Source organism: Pelodiscus sinensis, chromosome 18, assembly GCF_049634645.1.
Source record: "Pelodiscus sinensis isolate JC-2024 chromosome 18, ASM4963464v1, whole genome shotgun sequence".
In the NCBI taxonomy this organism is placed as follows: Eukaryota; Metazoa; Chordata; order Testudines; family Trionychidae; genus Pelodiscus; species Pelodiscus sinensis.
Genome location: NC_134728.1, coordinates 33693494 through 33712371, shown reverse-complemented (window position 1 = coordinate 33712371; position 18878 = coordinate 33693494). Strand labels below are relative to the sequence as shown.

The following is an 18878-nucleotide window of genomic DNA, read 5'->3' as shown; positions in this document are numbered from 1 at the left end:
TTGGACATTAGGAAAAACATCCTGTCGGGGTGGTGAAACACTCAAATAAATTGCCTGGGGAGGTTGTGGAATCTCCATCACTGGAAATATTTAAGAGGCGGTTGGACAAACATCTATCAGGGATGGTCTAGATGGGTGCTTGGTCCTGCTGTGAGGGCAGGGGACTGGACTCGATGACCTCTCAAGGTCCATTCCAGTTCTAGTCTTCTAGGATTCTGTGATTAGAGGTGGATTGAGTCAATGCCAATCTGCCAAAAGCTTTGTGTTAGGGGAAGGGAAACCCCTCACCCTACTTTCAATGAGCATTTCCAAAATCCAGATCAATGCAGAGCACTCTTAGAGTTTGTATCAGACAAAGAAGAGCTGGAGAAAAGCAATTTGGAAGGGGTGGGCAGCCTGGGAGAACATCCAGTACTCCCATCATGCTCCCCAAGCAGGGCTCCGGGGGAAATGTTCAATCTTGGGTAGCCACATTCAGATCTGGTTTGTTTGTGTGTCATGTGGAGTTCTTTAAATAAATTTACCAAATTGTCTACCAGGGATGAATGGGTTCTCCCCCACCCCCCTCCTGCTTAATAAACTTTCAGGGATCTCTTTATTGTTATGTCTAATTTTAGGGACAACTAACATTTCCTGATATTCAATTTCTCTCATAATTGTTGGAAGGAAACTAAATTGTCTGCTGTAAACATTCACTGTATTGTGTCAAAAGTATCTTTATTACAGTCCACTGGGAATACTAATAAAATTCCCAATCAAAGCCCTTCCTTACATTTTTTTTCCAGTTAGCTCTTTTCTCTTATGTATTCATTAATGTCAGTTCAAATAGTCTGCAGCCTAGATATGAGATCTTAAAATATATTATTTAACAATCAAAGATAGAATAAAGGGTGGTGCACAGTAAGATCCCTTTTTGCTTTTTTCCTTTGCTGCCTTCTATTACAGAAAGTAAGAGGGGCTATTCCATTTGTCTGTGTGCATGCTTAGAGTTGATGAAAAAAATCTCATTAGTTTAGTCTGACATATACTCAATACAGTCTATGTACATATTTTTTTTTTCATTTTATTCTACAGCTGCAAAATGATACTAAATTTCATCAGATTGGAATGAAAACTGTGGTCCTGGAACATTTCCCTTTAAGGACCTTCTATTTATTCAGAATTCATGAATCATTTTCCAGTAATACAACTATAATTATTCTTAAAGTGTTATGCTTGAAGGTTTAATATGAAATACTTGCAAAAAGCTCTTTTTCACTTTGATAGTTTATAATCTTCATGGTAATCAGATCAGTTAGCTCCTTCACACAGCAGCCAGCAAAATACAATTTAATATGAATCTCATACTCGTCACTCATGTTTTAATTAAAGTAATAAAAGCTAAGTCGTATTTTGCCCTTTACAATGTACACAGACATATAGACCTAAGTTATATAGCACCAGCTCAGACATTTTTGATTATTGCTGATGGATTTCTTCATTTATGATTAATCCAAAGGAGTCTTTTTTTTCAAAGATTCCCAATCATGAAAAGAGGTGCCATTGATTAACAAAGCCATACGCTTCACTGGGAATGGCTCGAGCGTACCCCCTTGCCGCTGGACAGCCAGACAATACAGCAATGCAGCCTGCACAGACAATGGGCCAAATTCAGGCCTGGTCCGAATGGTCTCAGCTGCCATTTCCTTCAAATGGTGCAAGTAAATGTTACTCCAAAGCTGCATGTAGTCCTACACATCCCAGCTCTTCATCTCCCTACCAAAGGCCAACTTGCCTCTGAGCATGGACGTTTAGGGCAGCCTCAACTTCCCACCGATTTTTGTTCCCATCTTCTTTAGCATCAATAACATGGGCGGACGTGGTGCTTGCAAAGCGAGCAAAGAGACCCCGCCACATGGCTCCATTTGCCACCAACGCCCAGCACAGGATTACTACCAGGAGTCATCCCATTGACATCAGAAGGGTCACTCAGTGTCAAGAGCATACTCAGTAAGACTGGGGCCTTCACTGACTGCGAGAGAGACAGAAAGCAGAGTAAGACAGGAATGGAAGGAGGGCAAACATGGGATGTTAGCATTGGCATGGCGGCACGCTCTGTACAAGAATGACGGGTATCAAACTGAAGCTCAGAGCAGAGTTGTAAGTTCTAATGCAACTGAGAACGACGTGAGTAGGATTCAATCCACATCTCACTGGCACCTTCCATGTCGCGTTCGTTCTGGGGAGCTTTATTTTTATTTAGGTTCTGTGTCCTGGCAAAGGCTGCAGGACAATGCACCTCTTGGGTGGGCAAGAAGATATGCTACACAAGATGAAAGGCTGAACAGAGGAAGAAGGGAAGAAGTGACCCTAGTTTAAGCCCCTGCTGGGCATGATCAGGAAGAAAGCTCGTAGGCCCATTGATGAGATAGGCAGAACTTTCTAGTAGACCGGGATGGCCACCCTGTTACAGATGAAGAGCCAAAATAGTGGTGGATATGGCGCAAAGAGACCAGGGAAAAAAGCTGCTGAGCAAAAAAATCAAAAACAAAAAAACACCCGGCTGCCGAGTTTAGTCAAGTAAAAAAAAAGGTGGGGGGGGGGGAAGGGTTTGTGTGTGTGTGTCAGAGCAGGCATTGCCCTTTTAATGGTGGCCATTTTGAGCGGCCATTTTGAAGAATGCTCAGGATGCCACAGCTCTGTCTCTTTCACACAGCTGCTCCTTGAAGAGCTGCGGGTGCGGGAACCGCAATTTTTTCTTTGAAGAGCTGCATGAGGCTCGCGAGCCACGGGTTAGCCACGCCTGTTGTAGGTCTTCAACACAATCACCACAAGGGAACACAGTGATGCAATCTGCCCCAGCACATGCAACCGCAAATCTCTAATCAGCATCTCTAATGCCCATGGACTTGTGCAGGATCCACCTTCCCAGACAGAGAATCGAAAAGAGCTCTCGCTGCAGACCAGGGCATGAGAACACCTCCGGTTTTGCCTTTCTCCTTAACCTAGGCCGTTGAGAGGTGAACTCTGATCCCACTGAGGTAACGGAAGCAGACGCAGGCCCCTGCAATAATCCGAAAGGAGATTTTTCAGGCTTAGGTAGTTAGCAGGGCTTCTACATGCTGGGGAAATACTGGCGAATCCACAGCAAGGGGCGCAGCTGAGGCTGGATCCAAAGTCTATTAAATGACAAAGATTCTTTCTACAGATTTCAATGAGCTTTAGATCAGACATTTGGTAAACTGGAGTGGGGTCTGAATCCATCATGCATGAAGTTGTAAGTTGTCGTGGAACATAAATGTTGAAGGCAGGTTTGGATTGTGGATTCTTCTTCCTGTTTGCACAGGCCTCCATCCAAATATTGAAGTGGAAAATAATGCCTTCCTGCTCGGAGTAACTGGCTCCCAGTTACCTTCTGACAGTTAATCACCCTGTTATGATGGAAGGTCCAAACACAGGCTTGGTCCTGGTGCTCAGATATGAGAAGTAACCTATCAGCTTCAAGGAAACTTTGCTCAGCCATTCTGGGACATGCTAGGAGTTCTTCACTAACACCAAAAGACCCCCAATTATGGCACTTGCTCTTGTATGTTCAGCCAAACCCCGGTTGTGTTCTGAGTTCAGGGTGAATCTCTCTAGTCTGGCACTCTCTGGGCCAGCAACATCCATGGTTTGGCATAGAACACAGAATCCTAGAACACTAGAGATCATCAAGTCCAGTCCCCTGCCCTCACAGCAGGACCAAGCACATCTAGACCATCCCTGATAGATGTCTTTTTAACCTGCTCTTAAATATCTCCAGAGAGGGAGATTCCACAACCTTCCTAGGCAATTTATTCCAGCATGATTTTAATTAGGCAGATGTCCGCTTAACATGGGTGTGGCCAAGTTTCCTGCGATCCCATAAAGTTTGTTTACAGCCACCAGTCCTGGCTCTCAGTGTTCTAGGCTGCTATTTAGCTCTAGTTTACCCAAAATGTCTTCTAAGAGCCCAGTGGGAGTTGACTAGTCGATTCCCCCCCCCCCCCCATTGCCTCTATCAGATAGAGCCAGCAAAGGGGAAGAGGGAAGAAAGGTACTTCAAAACGGCAGCGCCACCAGAGCCAGTAGGCTTCATGTGGCACCACCACCACCAGGCTTCATGTGGCACCACCACTTTGAAACGTCTTGGCGGTGTTTCAAAGGGGCAGCACTGCACAACTGATCCTGGGCTCTGTGCGGTGCTGCCCCTTTGAAACGCCGCAGCAGTGCTTCAAAGAGGCAGCACTTCGTGGAGCCCAGAGTCAGCTGGGGACTCCCTCCCTGACCCCGGCCTCCCTGTGGCATTTCTGTGGAACCCGGAATCAGCTGATCCTGGGCTTCATGCAGCGCTGCCGCTTTAAAATGCAGAGTAGAGCTCAGGATCAGCTGGGGAGTCCCCAGCTGACTCTGGCTCCATGTGGCATTTCAAAGCAGCAGCACCGCCCCCACTGACCCCATACTCCATGTGGGTGCTTCCGCTTTGAAATGCACAAGAGCCCCTGGTGGGAGTCCCACGCGGGTGCTTCCACTTTGTCTTGTACATTTCAAAGGAGGAATGCAGAAGTTCCTATCAACTAGTCGACTTTCCATCGACTACTTGACTCGTGAATGAATCATCCTTTTTCTGAATGCGCTCAGGGTCAGTGGTGTATGTCGATTAATGCTGCAGTGCACACTGCTGGTGTGAGCGTTCTTGTGCACACTGAAGCATCGTACTGGAACTGCCCTAGAGACCTTGCTAGCATGCACCCGTTAGCTTGCAATAGCAGGGACTGCACACCCGATGAGTGCACCCTGAGACTCTCATCCTCACAATACAAACTGGGGGATCCTATACACAAGCCCTAAATCTCTGGTGACGGAGGGCTCAGCTCTAAAGGCGCCTTATGTACCTGCCCACAGTCCTGCTTTACTTGTATACAACTTGTCTATGTTCTGTTGCAATGCAGCTGAGAAGGATCTTTAGGGGGAGGGAGCGTAAAATATCCACCAATATTATCACCACGTTTTACAGCACACTGTAGAACCTTGCCCAAACTATCTTCATCTGTAATACCAAGAATATAGAAGGAAGTTCCCGGTATCCTCATTAGTCTCTAATTATGCTATTATTTACTTTCACATTATTTCTCATTTACCAAATACACTTTTACTGTAATGGGCAATTCTTCATAACTAGCAAAACTATTGTTATGCTAAAACGAGTGTTCTAAGTGATATTTATTATTTGAGAAAAGCTGCGTAACCCTGAATGAGGGCATGAAATGGCAAGAACACTGCTTCAAATTCCCATTTTAAATAAGTCACCACGACAGCTGTGCCTTTATAAAACTTATTAGAGCAGCTCTCAGACCCACGTGGCTCAGGGATATATACAAATTATACAGTTTCTGTCATTCGATCAAATCAGAGGGATGTTTTGACCGCAGAAATGAGACAAATGCAAGTTGTAATTCAACACCCAACAGAAGCCACGGCAGTAATGTGTCTTGACATCTGATCAAATGACCCTGACCATTTGATCCCCAAGATCAGTGAGATACTGTATCTGTTATGACGAATTCAGACCAAAGTTTAAAGATGCATGAAGACAGACATAGTGGAGAGGTGCTGATTTATACACATTCACACCGTGTATATCTATTTTAGAGAATTTATGCATCGGTCTGTCAATCTATAAAGCCGTCCATCTGTGAGCCGGTTTGTTCAAGAACTCCTTCTAAACAGTAAGAGCTAGGGCTACGAAATTTGGTAGGCAGCTTCCTCTTCTCCTAACTTAAAGCAATCTGGAATCTGACTATTTTCCATCACACAGAAAGGGAGGGGCTAATAGGAGGGACAGTTATACTGCAGTGTGACCACAGGGGGGTAACCACATCAGGAAGAGAGTGACAAGCTGGGACCAGGGTTCTCCATGTTGCTGGCCACCAGCCCAGGTAAGTGGGCCCTTCTACCCCACACTCCTTCTCCCCGCCCTCACTTGCTGCACCAGATGGGGGGGGCACTAGCCAGCTGCCCGATTGCCCCAGAGCAGCTGCAGATAGACCAGGCAGTGGATCCCTGCCCCCCTGGACAAGCTGGATGCCCCCAGCCTCCCTAGAAAACCCAGCCCATGCCCGCCTCCACCCCTGGAAGCGGAAATGCCCCTCCTCTACTCATGCTACCTTGATGACATCTTCATCCTCTGGATCCATGGGAAGGAGGCCCTTGAAGAATTCCACTGAGATTTCAACAATTTCTGCTCCATCGTCAACCTCAGCCTGGACCAGTCCACACAAGAGATCCACTTCCCAGACACTACAGTGCAAACAAGAAATAGTCGAACAAGCACAACCCTATGCTGGGAACCTACCGACTGCTCTTCTCAACTACATGCCTGTAGCTTTCACCCAGAACACATCACACAATCCACTGTCTACAGCCAAGGCCTAAGATACAACCGCATTTGCTCCAGTCCCTCAGATAGAGACAAATATCTACGGGATCTCTATCAAGCTACAGTACCCACCTGGGGAAGCGAATGGACAGACTGTAGTCACCTACTACACAACAGATCCAACAAAGAAAGCAACAGATCGCCATTGGCCATTACCTATAGCCCCCAGCTAAAACCTCTTCAGCCCATCCTCAAGAATCTAAAACCTACCCTAGATGACGATCCCTCCCTCTCACAGACTTTGGGAGGCAGGTCAGTCCTCCCTTACAGAAAGCCCTGCAACCTGACACACATACTCACCACCAACCTCACCCCCTCAACAGAAACACTAACCCAGGAACCAATCCCTGCAACAATCTCTGTTGCCAACTCGGTGTCACTAGGGTAGATGTATGAACAATCATAGCATCTAATCACATCGGCCACAGCTTCTTCACGTGCCCATCTACGAATATCATCTATGCCATCATGTGCCAGCAATGCCCCTCTGCCATGCACACTGGACAAACTGGACTGTCTCAACGCAACAGAATAAAGACATAAATCAGAGCTCACAAATGGAAAAGAACCCCAAACCCACAGAGAGAGAACATTTTAGCCTCCCTGGACACACAGTGACAGACTTGAAAGTTGCCATCTTCAAGCAAAACAATTTCAAAACCAGACTGCAATGCAAAACTACTGAGCTGGAACAAGCATGCAAATTTGACACCATCAGAACTGGAACAGTGAAGGGCTCTCTCATTACAGTTTTCCACGTTAAATACATTTTAAAAATGAATCAAACTTATCAAGATCAGCATTCAAGAATGCATCCTACTGCAACACAATAGAATTAGCTCTGATGTAACACTCCCATCTCTGTACCCCTACCGTCTGCTTTTTTTCTTTCACTTCATGCATCTGATGAAGTAAGTTACTACAACTCACTATATCTTATGCTGTAATAAAATTGTTAGTCTTTAACAATTCCCAGTTGTTGTTGTAAATTTCTAACCCTTTGCATTGACAGGCATTCACATAGCAAGGCTGGTCCCTCCTTGCATGGTACACTGGCTCATTGGTAACCTGTTACATTCCTCAAGATTTTACATTATTTAGCTGCTCCTCTTTTGTTTCAAAAAAAGGAAACTGACAAGGGCAAAGAATGACACTCTGCCAACTTTATTAGGCACAATAGATACTTCACTCATCCCAGGGGTCAAATGTCCATGGCCGTTTGATCAGACGTCAGGTTGCATTAATAGCATGGCCTCTGTTGGGGGTTGAATTACATTTTGCATTTGACTCATTTCTGGGGTCATATGTCCCTCTTGTGTGACTGAACGCTAGGAATTATTCTCATGGAGCAGTTTCTGCCACTGTGGCTAAGGGTCTGTCAGCACTTCCATTATGCTATTGCCTTCTGTGTTCACAGGTTTAGTTCTCAGCTGAGACTGCCTCTTTCTGGCATGAAAACATGACACCTAATGAACAGCCTGGGAGCAAATCTTTTCAAAATGAGATTCAGGGATTGGTTGGCTTGGAAATGCACATGGCTATTTATTTAACACAGCAGCTCTCAACTGTGTGACCGCCCATAAGGAAATTCACATAACCCAGTTCCCCATTAAAACTGTGTGTCTGAGCTTTGCTTTACCACTGCGAGACCCTGGGGAAAAGTTCCTGGGACACAAGCATCCCCAGGAAAAAGGTTATCACAGGATCAGGCCCCTTAATCTCTCTGTGTCACAGTGTTCCAGTATCCCCAACTTTATTTACCTGATGGGAAAGGAAGAGGTCAAGAGCCTTAACTAATTACAGGTAAAGGACTTGGAAATTCCTTGATAGAAAGTACTCAAAAAAGGAGCAAGATTTTAACATTGTGAAGTTGTAGTTACAAACTCTACACACCAGAGGCCACTTAATCCAAAAGGCTAAAAGCCATTACATTCAACTGAGAAATGAATCTGAAAACTAAACTCCAAGTGGCACTGTAGAACAAAAGTCCACGCACTCTAAAAATCAGCCGCAGCCTGTGACAAAAAAGACAATTCGTCCTTAGCTACTACAGAGGCATAGGGCCAGACTCTGCACCATATCAATAGGTTCACAGAGTGACCCCAGCATAAAGCTGGGGGAACACAGAGAATATCTAGTCCATATTTATAATCAGCCTTCCTACCCCAAAATAGCTCTCGTGGTCTATAAAGCAGATGATTCATTAACTTGAGCTTAGAATTTCTCGGGTGTCACTGATGAATTTGATCCGAAGTGTATACATTGGCCATCACTGTTGTCTGGTCACCTCTGGGGAGGTATGCAGCATCTTCTGTAAGACCATCAAAGCTGCCATATTGGATCAGATCATGTTCCATCTTGCCCAATAGCATGTCTCTGATAGTGGCCCAGACGATATCTTCAGGTCGGGGCGGGGGGCAGGAGAGGTACAGGGTGAGCAATTGTAGTTGTGTCCCTCACCACCTTGGCTGAGAGTCTTTGACAGACATATCCTCCCTTAGCTCACCCAGTTCTTTTGTTAACCTTGTTATACTTTTAGGCATCACAACCTCCCATGGCAATGAGGTCCACAGGTTACTTGTACGTTGTGGGAAAAAATATAACTTCTTGTTTGTATTAAACACGCTTCCTGTTAACTGCATTGGGTGACCCCTGCTTTGTGTGTTTTGGAAAGTGGTAAACAGCATTTCCTTATTCACTTTCTCCACACCATCTATGATTTTATAGACCTCGATCACATCCTTCCCCACTCCCCAGTCTCTTGTCTAAGCTGAACAGAAGCTTAGAACAGAAGAACAGCCAGAGTAGGTCAGACCAAAGGCCCATCTAGCTCAGTGTCCTGTCGGCCGACAGTGGCCAAGCCAGGTGCCCCAGAGGGAGTGAACAGAACAGGGAATCATCAGGTGATCCCTCTCCTGTCATCCACTTCCAGCCCCTGACAAACAGAGGCTGGGGCCACCATCCCTACCCATCCTGGCTAATAAGTACTGATGAACCTAACATCCATGAATGTATCTAGTTTTTTAAAAACCCTGCCAAAGTCCTGGTCTTCACAACATCCTCTGGCAAGGAGTTCCACAGGCTGATTGTGTGCTATGTGAAGAAAAATTTCCTTTTGTTTATGTTAAACCTGATACCTGTTAATTTCATTTGGCGACCCCTAATTCTTGATCTTGATCTCAACCCTTAAAACCTGATCTTTTTAGTCCCCCCTCATATGGAAGCTGAATCTAACTGTGCACAGTAGCACTTCATAAAAATTCAGGACAGGAAATGAAAGAAACCACATCCACTCGTTATAACAGAATGGAGGCTACAAACAATAACTATGGTTTCTATTTATCCCCTGGGAACGGGGGTTCTAAATGGTGTTCTAATGCGTACTAGAGAGGCATGCCACCTGTGGTGGTGACTTACCTGTTTCTCACGTGAGATTCTGGGCTAATGTATATCCTTCAGATCAAATTCATCAGTGACACCCGAGAAATTCTAAGCTCAAGTTAATGAATTATCTGCTTTACAGATCACAAGAGCTATTTGGGGGCAGGAAGTGCTTAGCAAACGCTAAGTAACGCCTGCAGCGCTCACTGGAATAGAACCTTTGGCTGTCAGGAATGACGTCATGGCCAGCGTAATAAAGCACCCCTAGGCAAACAAGCAACACTGTGAAAGCAAACAATGGCTGGGGAGAGACTAATGAGGGGGGAAGCTGGGAACAAGAGGAGCCGGTTTTTAAACTGGTCTCCCTCGCAGACTAGCTCCCGTCTGGCACCCTGTGTTGCTGTTGGCCCAACCACAAGGGACTATAGAATAGTTGACTAACCAATAAGAATTAATGAGGTTACTCGACTATTCGATTAACCAATATTTAACATCCCTAAGAGGCTCATGAGCAGTGTTCCCTCTAATCTTTTCCATTTAAGTGCAGATTTTTCCCCCATCCACGTGTGGAATACATTTTGCTATGTGCACCAAGGCCTGTGTGAATGTGCACCACCAGAAGAAACAAAACCTAGCTGTGGGGGCTCTGCTAACTAGTTGAGTGGCATTGAAATCTCTCCTGAGTATCTGCACAAGCGCACAGCTTAAGGGAACTCTGCTCAGGAGCCATGCAGTGAGGGATACATGACACCCACCTCACTGGGCATGCATGGGGGCTTAACAGCTACACTCGCAGGGTAACAGCAGTGCCCGGAACCTGATACTTCGCCTTGCACTCTCAGCTCCTTCCCTCCTTCAGATCCACGACTGTTTCCACCAGCGTGGTGCGGGAAGGTGTCAGCTCACATACTCCAGAAGTGTGAGGGAGCGGGGCCACCCCATAGCTCTGATGTGAGTTAAGCACCCAGCCAAGCCCTGGAGAGACATGTCGGGCCTCGTCTAAACTAGGATGTAAAGTTACGGTGTTGGATGAAGTCAGCTAGCGCCACCGACCGAAGCTCCTTCAACAGCTTATCCACACCAACCTTTTGCCTGCTCCCAACTTTTCTCACATTGCCCCCTGAGCACCAAACGGCCTTCCCCCCACTTCCCACTCTCCTCCCACAGCCTGGCATTCCCTTAGGAGGGCTCCTCTCACTGCCCCAGACCAGATACATCCCTGGCCTCTCTCGGCTGTTGTTATTAGAAGCTCTAGTATTTGTATTTCCACACCACATCAGAGACCAGTCACACAGAAGGACCCTGATGTGCCAGGGGCTGTTCAAACAGAACAAAAGGTTGGTCCCTGCCCCAAACAGATGCCCCAAAGTACGGACTGCTGCCTCCCAGGTCCAGGGTGAGGCCAACTAGGACTGTGGGAACGCAGCCAAGAGGCTGGCTCCAGAGATTCCACCCCACGTTTTCAATGGGGCTGGTGCCAGACCCTCTGGAGGAAGGCGAGATGTAAGGAAGGGGTGAGTAGTGAGGGTGAAACTGATCACGATTTAGCTTCCATGATTCCGGATGCATCTCCCTCAGGATCTGCACCATGGGGACCAGTGATCAGTCTGAATATTGACCCTAAGCCTCGCCACAGTTCATTTCTTCCTTCTTAACTTTTTAAGTTTCCTTTACATTTTAAAACACGGGCTGAATATCCCTTTGAATTAATGATTTACTAGATAGAAGGGGGTTGCAAATGTTTCAACCTTCTATTTTAAATTTGCACCCTTATTGCCAAGTGCCTGACAATGTGTCTTTCCTTATTAGAAAGTCATCTCCTCCGTCCGCGATCTCTTAGCCGTGGTTCTTATTCTAGTTTCTCTCAAGTTCCCCACATGAGGAGGAAGCGAGATGTCACAAGGCCTGAGAGATACAATGTATCACTTTACAATAGGAAATGCAAATTGTTCCTTTTGGCTGCATTTCAGGTCCCAATACAGTCCCCTCCTCCCCCCACTATATTACTGATGGCACATTCCTGGTGGCCAGGCAAGTCATGCTGTGCATTGGACGGGGAACCTCTGATCTTTCTTGATTAGTAGGTCAAGTTCTTGCTCCGGGAGATTTTTCTAACTCACAGCTTTTCTTAGGCTTCATACTCCGTTAATACACTGTGGGCTCCATCCAAGAAGATGCTGCACCCCTGCAAGCCCTGTGGCCACCCTGGCGTCTGTTCGGACATTTGAGAATCATTTGCTCATTTCCATCAGACCCAGGTAAGTCACTGACAGTCCCGGCGTGGTGGGCACCCAGCCCTTTGCTAGAGGAAGCTTATCACAATTCCTGTCCCAGCCAAATGAGAACACCACGAGCACCACGCAGGGGCCCCCTATCAAGAATTGCCACATAAGAACATAAGAACAACCAGACTGGGTCAGAGCAGAGGTCCATCCAGCCCCATTATCCTGTTTGCTGACAGTGGCCAATGCCAGGTGCCCCAGAAGGAGTGAACCAAACAGGTAATGATCAAGTGATCGCTCTCCTGCCATCCATCTCCAGGCTCTGACAAAGGCTAAGGACACCATTTCTTACCCGTCCTGGCTAATAGCCATTAATGGACTTAACCTCCATGAATTTATCTAGTTAAACCCTGTTATAGTCCTAGCCTTCAAAACCTCTTCAGGCAAGGAGTTCCACAGGTTGACTGTGCGCTGTGTGAAGAAGAACTTCCTTTTATTTGTTTTAAACCTACTACCCATTAATTTCATTTGGTGGCCCCTAGGTCTTATATTATGGGAACAAGTAAATAACTTTTCCTTATTCACTTTCTCCACACCACTCGTGATTTTATAGACCTCTACCATATCCCCCATTAGTCTCCTCTTTTCCTTGCTGAAAAGTCCCAGTCTCTTTAATCTCTCCTCGTATGGGACCCATTCCAAACCCCTGATCATTTTAGTTGCCCTTCTCTGAACCTTTTCTAATACCAGTATATCTTTTTTGGAGATGAGGAGACCACATCTGTACGCAGTATTCCAGATGTGGGCATACCATGGATTTATATAAGGGCAATAAGATATTCTCCGTCTTATTCTCTATCCCTTTTTAATGATTCCTAACATCCTGTTTGCTTTTTTGACGGCCACTGCACACTGTGTGGACGTCCTCATAGAACTAGCCACGATGACTCCAAGATCTCTTTCCTGATTAGCTGTAGCTAAATTAGTCCCCATCGTATTGTATGGACTCCCAGCTTGTGAGGTGCTGTGAACTCCAGCCCTGAGGCCAGTGGGAGTCTGCACAGGCGTACAACTGAACACAGCTTGAGTGCTTTGCTGCACTGGGGCCAGAACGCTCTGAGCCTCATAGGATCAAGCTCTTTGAGATCAGAACAGGGGACACTCGGAGCGTTTCTGCAGCTCTGCCCAGCTCCCATGAAAGCTCCAGCACCAATTCCCCCTTTCCTTGCCCAGGCTCCCAGGAAGTGGGTGCTTGGGAGACAGCGTGTGGGAGGTCAGACCGAACACCCAGGGTGTAGCGGAGAGGGGGAACCCTAGGCTGGGTGTGACCAGCCCCTGGCTTATCTCTTGTACCGTGAGCATGCTCTCAAAACCCAAGGCGCTGCTCTTGCGGTGCGTTTGTTTCTGCAGAGCCACCTGAACACCTGCGGTTGCAACATACATTTTGTCTCCACTACCACAAATTTCTCAAGCAAGAGCAGCCCCTCTCCTCTGTAGCAACAGAAATATCTCTTGCCCCCGGGCAAGCTGTGACGTAGTGGGGGTACCTGGCTGGTTTCTATGCTGCTGGCTCTGGGGTAACCCCCACTGGCTGCCGTGGGTACCACGACCCAGCAAAACAGGATGAGTCACTATGCAAAGGAGTATGGCCAGACACCCCCCATGGAGAGGAACAAAGGAAGGTGGAATGCTGCCCTGGCTGGGGGGCAGGGCTGGAAGAGGGTTAGTGAGTGCCTGTCTGGAAAGCAGGGGAGAAGGAGCTGGGGAGGGGGCTGGGACTCCCCTATCTCAAGGGGGGCACTGAGGCCTCTTAGCCCCAGTTCCTGTAACCAGATTACATCTGTGCTGTGCTGTATCCTGGAGGAGCAATAAACCACCCTCAATTCCACTGGCTGGTGGAGTCTGTTTGTGCCATTTCGGGGTGCAGGAGACGGGGGACCCCCCAACGCGCCGTCACACAAGCCTACAGCAGGGCGTCTCTCTCCCACCACACGAATCTCTCAGGTGACGAACGCCTCTTCTCAAGACAACAATTGTTCTTCTTCTTTTCCACGTAACGTTTGTTTTGCATCATTTTCAAGATCTGATCTAGACGTGGACAAATGATTCACTAGCCTGTCTAGCCCAGACCTGGTAAGCAAGAAGCCTAACAACAGGGATGTACTGTAACTGCTGCCCAGACAGCAGATAATCAGCGTCCCGGGAACCAGGAAGCGGGTAACATATTGTGCCAGGAGACAAATCGTCCATGCGAAATCTGTGATGCAATAACTTAACACAACTTTACAGCTTACAATGGACACTGCTGCGAGGGCTGGGCCTACCGAGTGATACATTTTAAAGCCCTTCCGTTACGTCAGACTTGTAATTTGGCTCAGCCGTTAGCCGGACCAGATGAGACGTGCCAACGGCAGCCTCAGGCACCTTTCCAACGGGGGGGCACTGCCACGCTGTCCCATGACACCGAGGTTTGATCCGAGTAGATCACGCAATCACAGAATCCTAGAAGACTAGGACTGGAAGGGACCTCGAGAGGTCATCGAGTCCAGTCCCCTGCCCCCACGGCAGGACCAAGCACGGTCTAGAGCAGTGTGTGTCTACCTTTTTTGTTATAAAGTACCCCTTTACAAAAAAATTATAAGTACTCCCAGAAGCTACAGCTTTCGGACACACAAAATGTTTTTCTACCATTGCAACACATTTGTTTAAACGACATAATTGTAGCCGGGTGGGCGATGACATTTTTAGTGTAAAAAGTACAAAAATAACAAAGTGCTGGAAAACTTAAAAACAAAAATTCAGTTTTCTCCAAATTTCAGTGTGCTGATGTACCCCCAGACGTCTCTCGAGTACCCCGAGGGTACTCATACCACTGGTTGAGAAACACTGCCCCAGGCCGTCCCGGAGAGATGTACATGTGCTAGCTCTCCCAGAGCTAGTGTGCTAAAAAGAGCAGCGTGGCCCTGGTGCATAAGTACAGTCCTATCTGGGTGTCTACACTGCACTGTTAGCTCAAAATCAGATATGCAATTTGCGCTATGCAATCTGTGTATCTTATTTTGATTTTATTTTGAAATTTGGCCCATCTACATGGTGCCAAATTTCGAAATAAAGTGCAATGAGGTTTACAGGGATGGTGAAATAGCGCATCCGTTATCTATTTCAAAATAACAGGCATGTTCCTTGAACATAGAGAAGATATTTCGGGATAGCTTGGTATCCAGAAATAGCCTTGCAATGTAGACAGACCCTCTGAGATCTCAACTATGTGTCCAGGCAGTTGGCCTAGCCAACACAGCTACACTCCAGCTTTTAGTGCACTAGCTTTTTTGTTACACTTGTGACAGCCTATTGACACCAAAGCCAGGTCTACACTAGACCCGGCAGCTCGCCTTAAAGTACGCAACTCCAGCTACATCAAATACATAGCTGGAGTTGGCTTCCCTTAAGCCGAGCTTGGCAGCAGCCTCATAGCGGGAGGCCGATGGGAGCAAACACTCCCGTTGACTTCCCTTACTCCTCACACAAAGAGGAGTACGGGATGCCAGCGGGATGGCCTTTGAGTTCAACTTAGTGAGTCTTAATCAGACTTGCTAAATCAAACTCCGGAATATCGATTGTGGCAGAGGCAATCTTCTGTGCCTCGAAGTCAAATCCCAACAGAGCAGCATGGGTGGAAATAAAAGCAGAATTTGACTATCAAAATCAGATATGCAATTTGCACTACGCAAACTGCTTTCCAAAGCAGTCAAATGACAGGAAAACAAGTCTACTGAAAGTTAAAAGGACTTCTGCTCATGAATCTCTCAGGTGCCTTGAAAATGGCACTCTCGCTACATCTTCTCAGCCCACAGAAGCAAAGTGACCCTTACCTGATTCGCTGACAGGAACTCCTGAGCATTGTCATTCATTCCCATGTACATGTTCTCCCCGTCAAACTGGAAAGACAAACAGAAGGGACGGTTAGCGAAATGCAGAATGTTAACTCCTTCTGTCCCTCATAGGCTTTTCCCACCCCCTCAACACAGAGAAGCAAAATCTGAGGAACAAAATAGTTAATTGATTTTAAATCACGGCTTACTCAACTTCTCGCCTGGGGTTTGTGGGCCCCGGTTATAACCTCAGCAATGTGAGAGTCAGAAACACACCCGCAGTGCACACTCAACCAGACCCACAATGCACATTCAAACAGGAACCCTCCACACAGACCTAAAATACTAAAAGACACCAAAAGCCTACTGAGAATAATTGACGCTCCAAAATCCTCCCGCCTCACAGACACCTTGTTCCCTTCCCCCCAGCCCTCTCACAAACAAAGCCTCTCCAACCAAGGCCATCCGGAAAATGCGAGGCAAAATGGGTTGGTTTTAGCAGAAGGAAAGTAGGGGGATGAAAATTGGACTGGCTGCACCCTGAAAAGCTAGCTACACTCATAATGTGGCACTTCAGCCCCGCTCTGCATGCCATACACATTATGGTCAAGGGAGACGTTTCAGAGGATTAGAACGCCAAAGCATTGCTATGGGAATCTTTAGAAAAATCATAAATTAACCATTTTAATCATAACCACACAAATCAAAAAAAGGGACGTAGTTGGGGCAAAGGTTAAGTAACCTAAGAGCTTCCTAAAAATCACACTAAGTCTTCCGCACCAGGGTCTGCATGTTCGGATACTGGAAGTGCATCACATAACAACACACTTCGACAAGCAGCTCCATGAACATTTTTTTCCCCACTGGTAAAATAATCGTTTCTACCTCTGAAACAAATCAGTTATTCTCACTGTAGAAATTCTCAGCAGTAGAAAAACTAAAATTCCTTCCAAAGTGACAGTCTCCCGACCATCCTAGAAATATACAAATGGCACAGATCCATTCATCCATCACCAGTATCTTTTCACACACACATGCTGCTCACTTTTCCAGCCATTCCAAGCCAAAGATTTTGCAAACTCAGGATAAGAGTGATTTGCACCATCTCTTCTTTGGAAACCTACAGAAAATAGACCTCATTTGAAAGCTGATTTTATATACAAGTTTTTCTCTGGAACAAATTCTAAATAGGAAAAGCTCTCTCTCCATCATTCAATTTGGCAGAACAAATTTGTTTTATTGTTTTATTCCATTTCCTCCCATCCCCCGTTCCTTCATAATAACTATAATGAATCCTGTCCTGAAAATTACTGTGCAACTGATTGCCAACCTGAGCAGTGAGGCTGAAAATCAAGACTCAAAATGCAGGGGAAACTTTAGAACTTCCCCGTTGCTGATTAGATTTTTTTCCCCTCCAGGCTATAAGGGTGCGAACAAATGTATTGGAAATTCTCAAGTCAGGATATTTTTTCAATTAGATGCACCAACCAGGTATTGCAAATAAATAACCTGCTCTCTCCTTCGCTCGCTCGCGTCATTATCGTTTTTCCACAAAATGCATCTGAGAACAAGCAGTCGCATCATTCCACCCTGATTTACTGTAGAAAACAAACATTTTAATATTTGCCTTTTGTAGCCATTACTTCCTCCCATTTCACTCTGGAGTATTTCCTCCTGCATGTTAGCATTTTAACCCATTGCCAGATCAGAGCATATACACTCCTCGTACGCCATCGCTGATAAAAATTGATCTGCCTCATTTTTGTAATGATCTAGGCATGCAGAAAACTGGGCCAGGCTCTCTCCTAGTCCTCTTTCCTTGGAAAATCTTGTGCTATTGGCTTAATCATGCCTCTACTTTTTTGTAATTATTTAATAATGGCCACTCTGGTAAAAACTAGATGAAATAAATGGGGCTAATTCTCACCTTCTCTAGTTATTTACACCCAGGTTAAGTGAATGCAAAGTAGAAGCAAACTGTGATCATTACGATTTGGTAGCATTTTACACCCAAGCGGTGCATAAGAATGCCAGGCAGTGAACAACCTAGCCCTGTGTCTCTAAACTTGGAAAAGGGGGATTCCTTTTTATGTTCCCGGGGCCCGATTCTGATCTCACACTGCTGCGAATTAGAATGACTAGACTGAAGGCATCTGGCCTAAGTCAAATCAAAACCAAGGCCCCTATTTTTAAGAGAACCCATTTCTATCCAAGGCCAGCAGAGAGTCCGGCACAACAATCAGCACGAGATTTAAGCAGCCAGACCAATTCCTCCCAGAAGAAGAAAAAAGCTAAAATGACCTGAGACTCTGCAACGTAAAACATATCAAGCACCTCTGACGAGGTGTCTCGGCTCTGCGGGCCACACTGCCTCCCACTGTTTCACTTTTGGAGTCAACGTATATGAAGTACGAGGCTCTTCCTTCCACAGAAGAGGTTATAATCCCACCCACCTGTGAAAGGCTTGCAGCACGGAGATCAGGAGGGCTGGTTTTCTACGGCTTTGCAACACCCTTGCGGCGGGGCCGTAAAACGCTACCAGCAATGGGACTGAACAGAGAATTCTGATATGTCAGCTCTAAGGGTGCAGATGGAGACAAGATGTAACACGGTGGAGAATCAAGACCAGTACCAAATCAAGCGGGCTTTTAGCACAAGGACTGCATGCCCGGGGAAGCGTGGCCGCATCACATACGGTGTCAAGCGCCTCAGGGCCATCACTCAACCTAGATGAAGACTGTTCTAGTCTGCTAGGAAAGGCCAGGTAGCTTGCTTTTCGGTACGTTCACTCGGCCATGGAGAACGTACCCAAACGTCCATTCTCTTAATTCAGCTCTTACCAAGGAAAGTGTAACTCGCACATCAGCACATGGGGAAGGGAGTCCCTTCCACCTGCAACAGAAGTGGCATTTTTAAAGGTTTTTTTTTAATTATTATTCTTTGGGTTGGTTTGTCATCTACGTGCTG

General features: G+C 46.3%; 1 protein-coding gene across 6 annotated transcripts in view; it reads right to left on the bottom strand.

Moving 5' to 3' along the window:
• Positions 1-18878, bottom strand: part of TOX2 (TOX high mobility group box family member 2) — a 256019-nt gene that overhangs the window by 147670 nt on the left and 89471 nt on the right. For 5 of the 6 annotated variants that reach the window (XM_075901497.1, XM_075901498.1, XM_075901495.1 and 2 more), the window contains exon 2: positions 15912-15977. In XM_075901497.1, coding sequence (XP_075757612.1) covers positions 15912-15977 — 66 coding nt within the window. Of the gene's footprint in view, positions 1-9853; positions 10925-15911; positions 15978-18878 lie in introns of those variants that run through there. The other variant, XM_025181440.2, reaches the window with a different exon arrangement.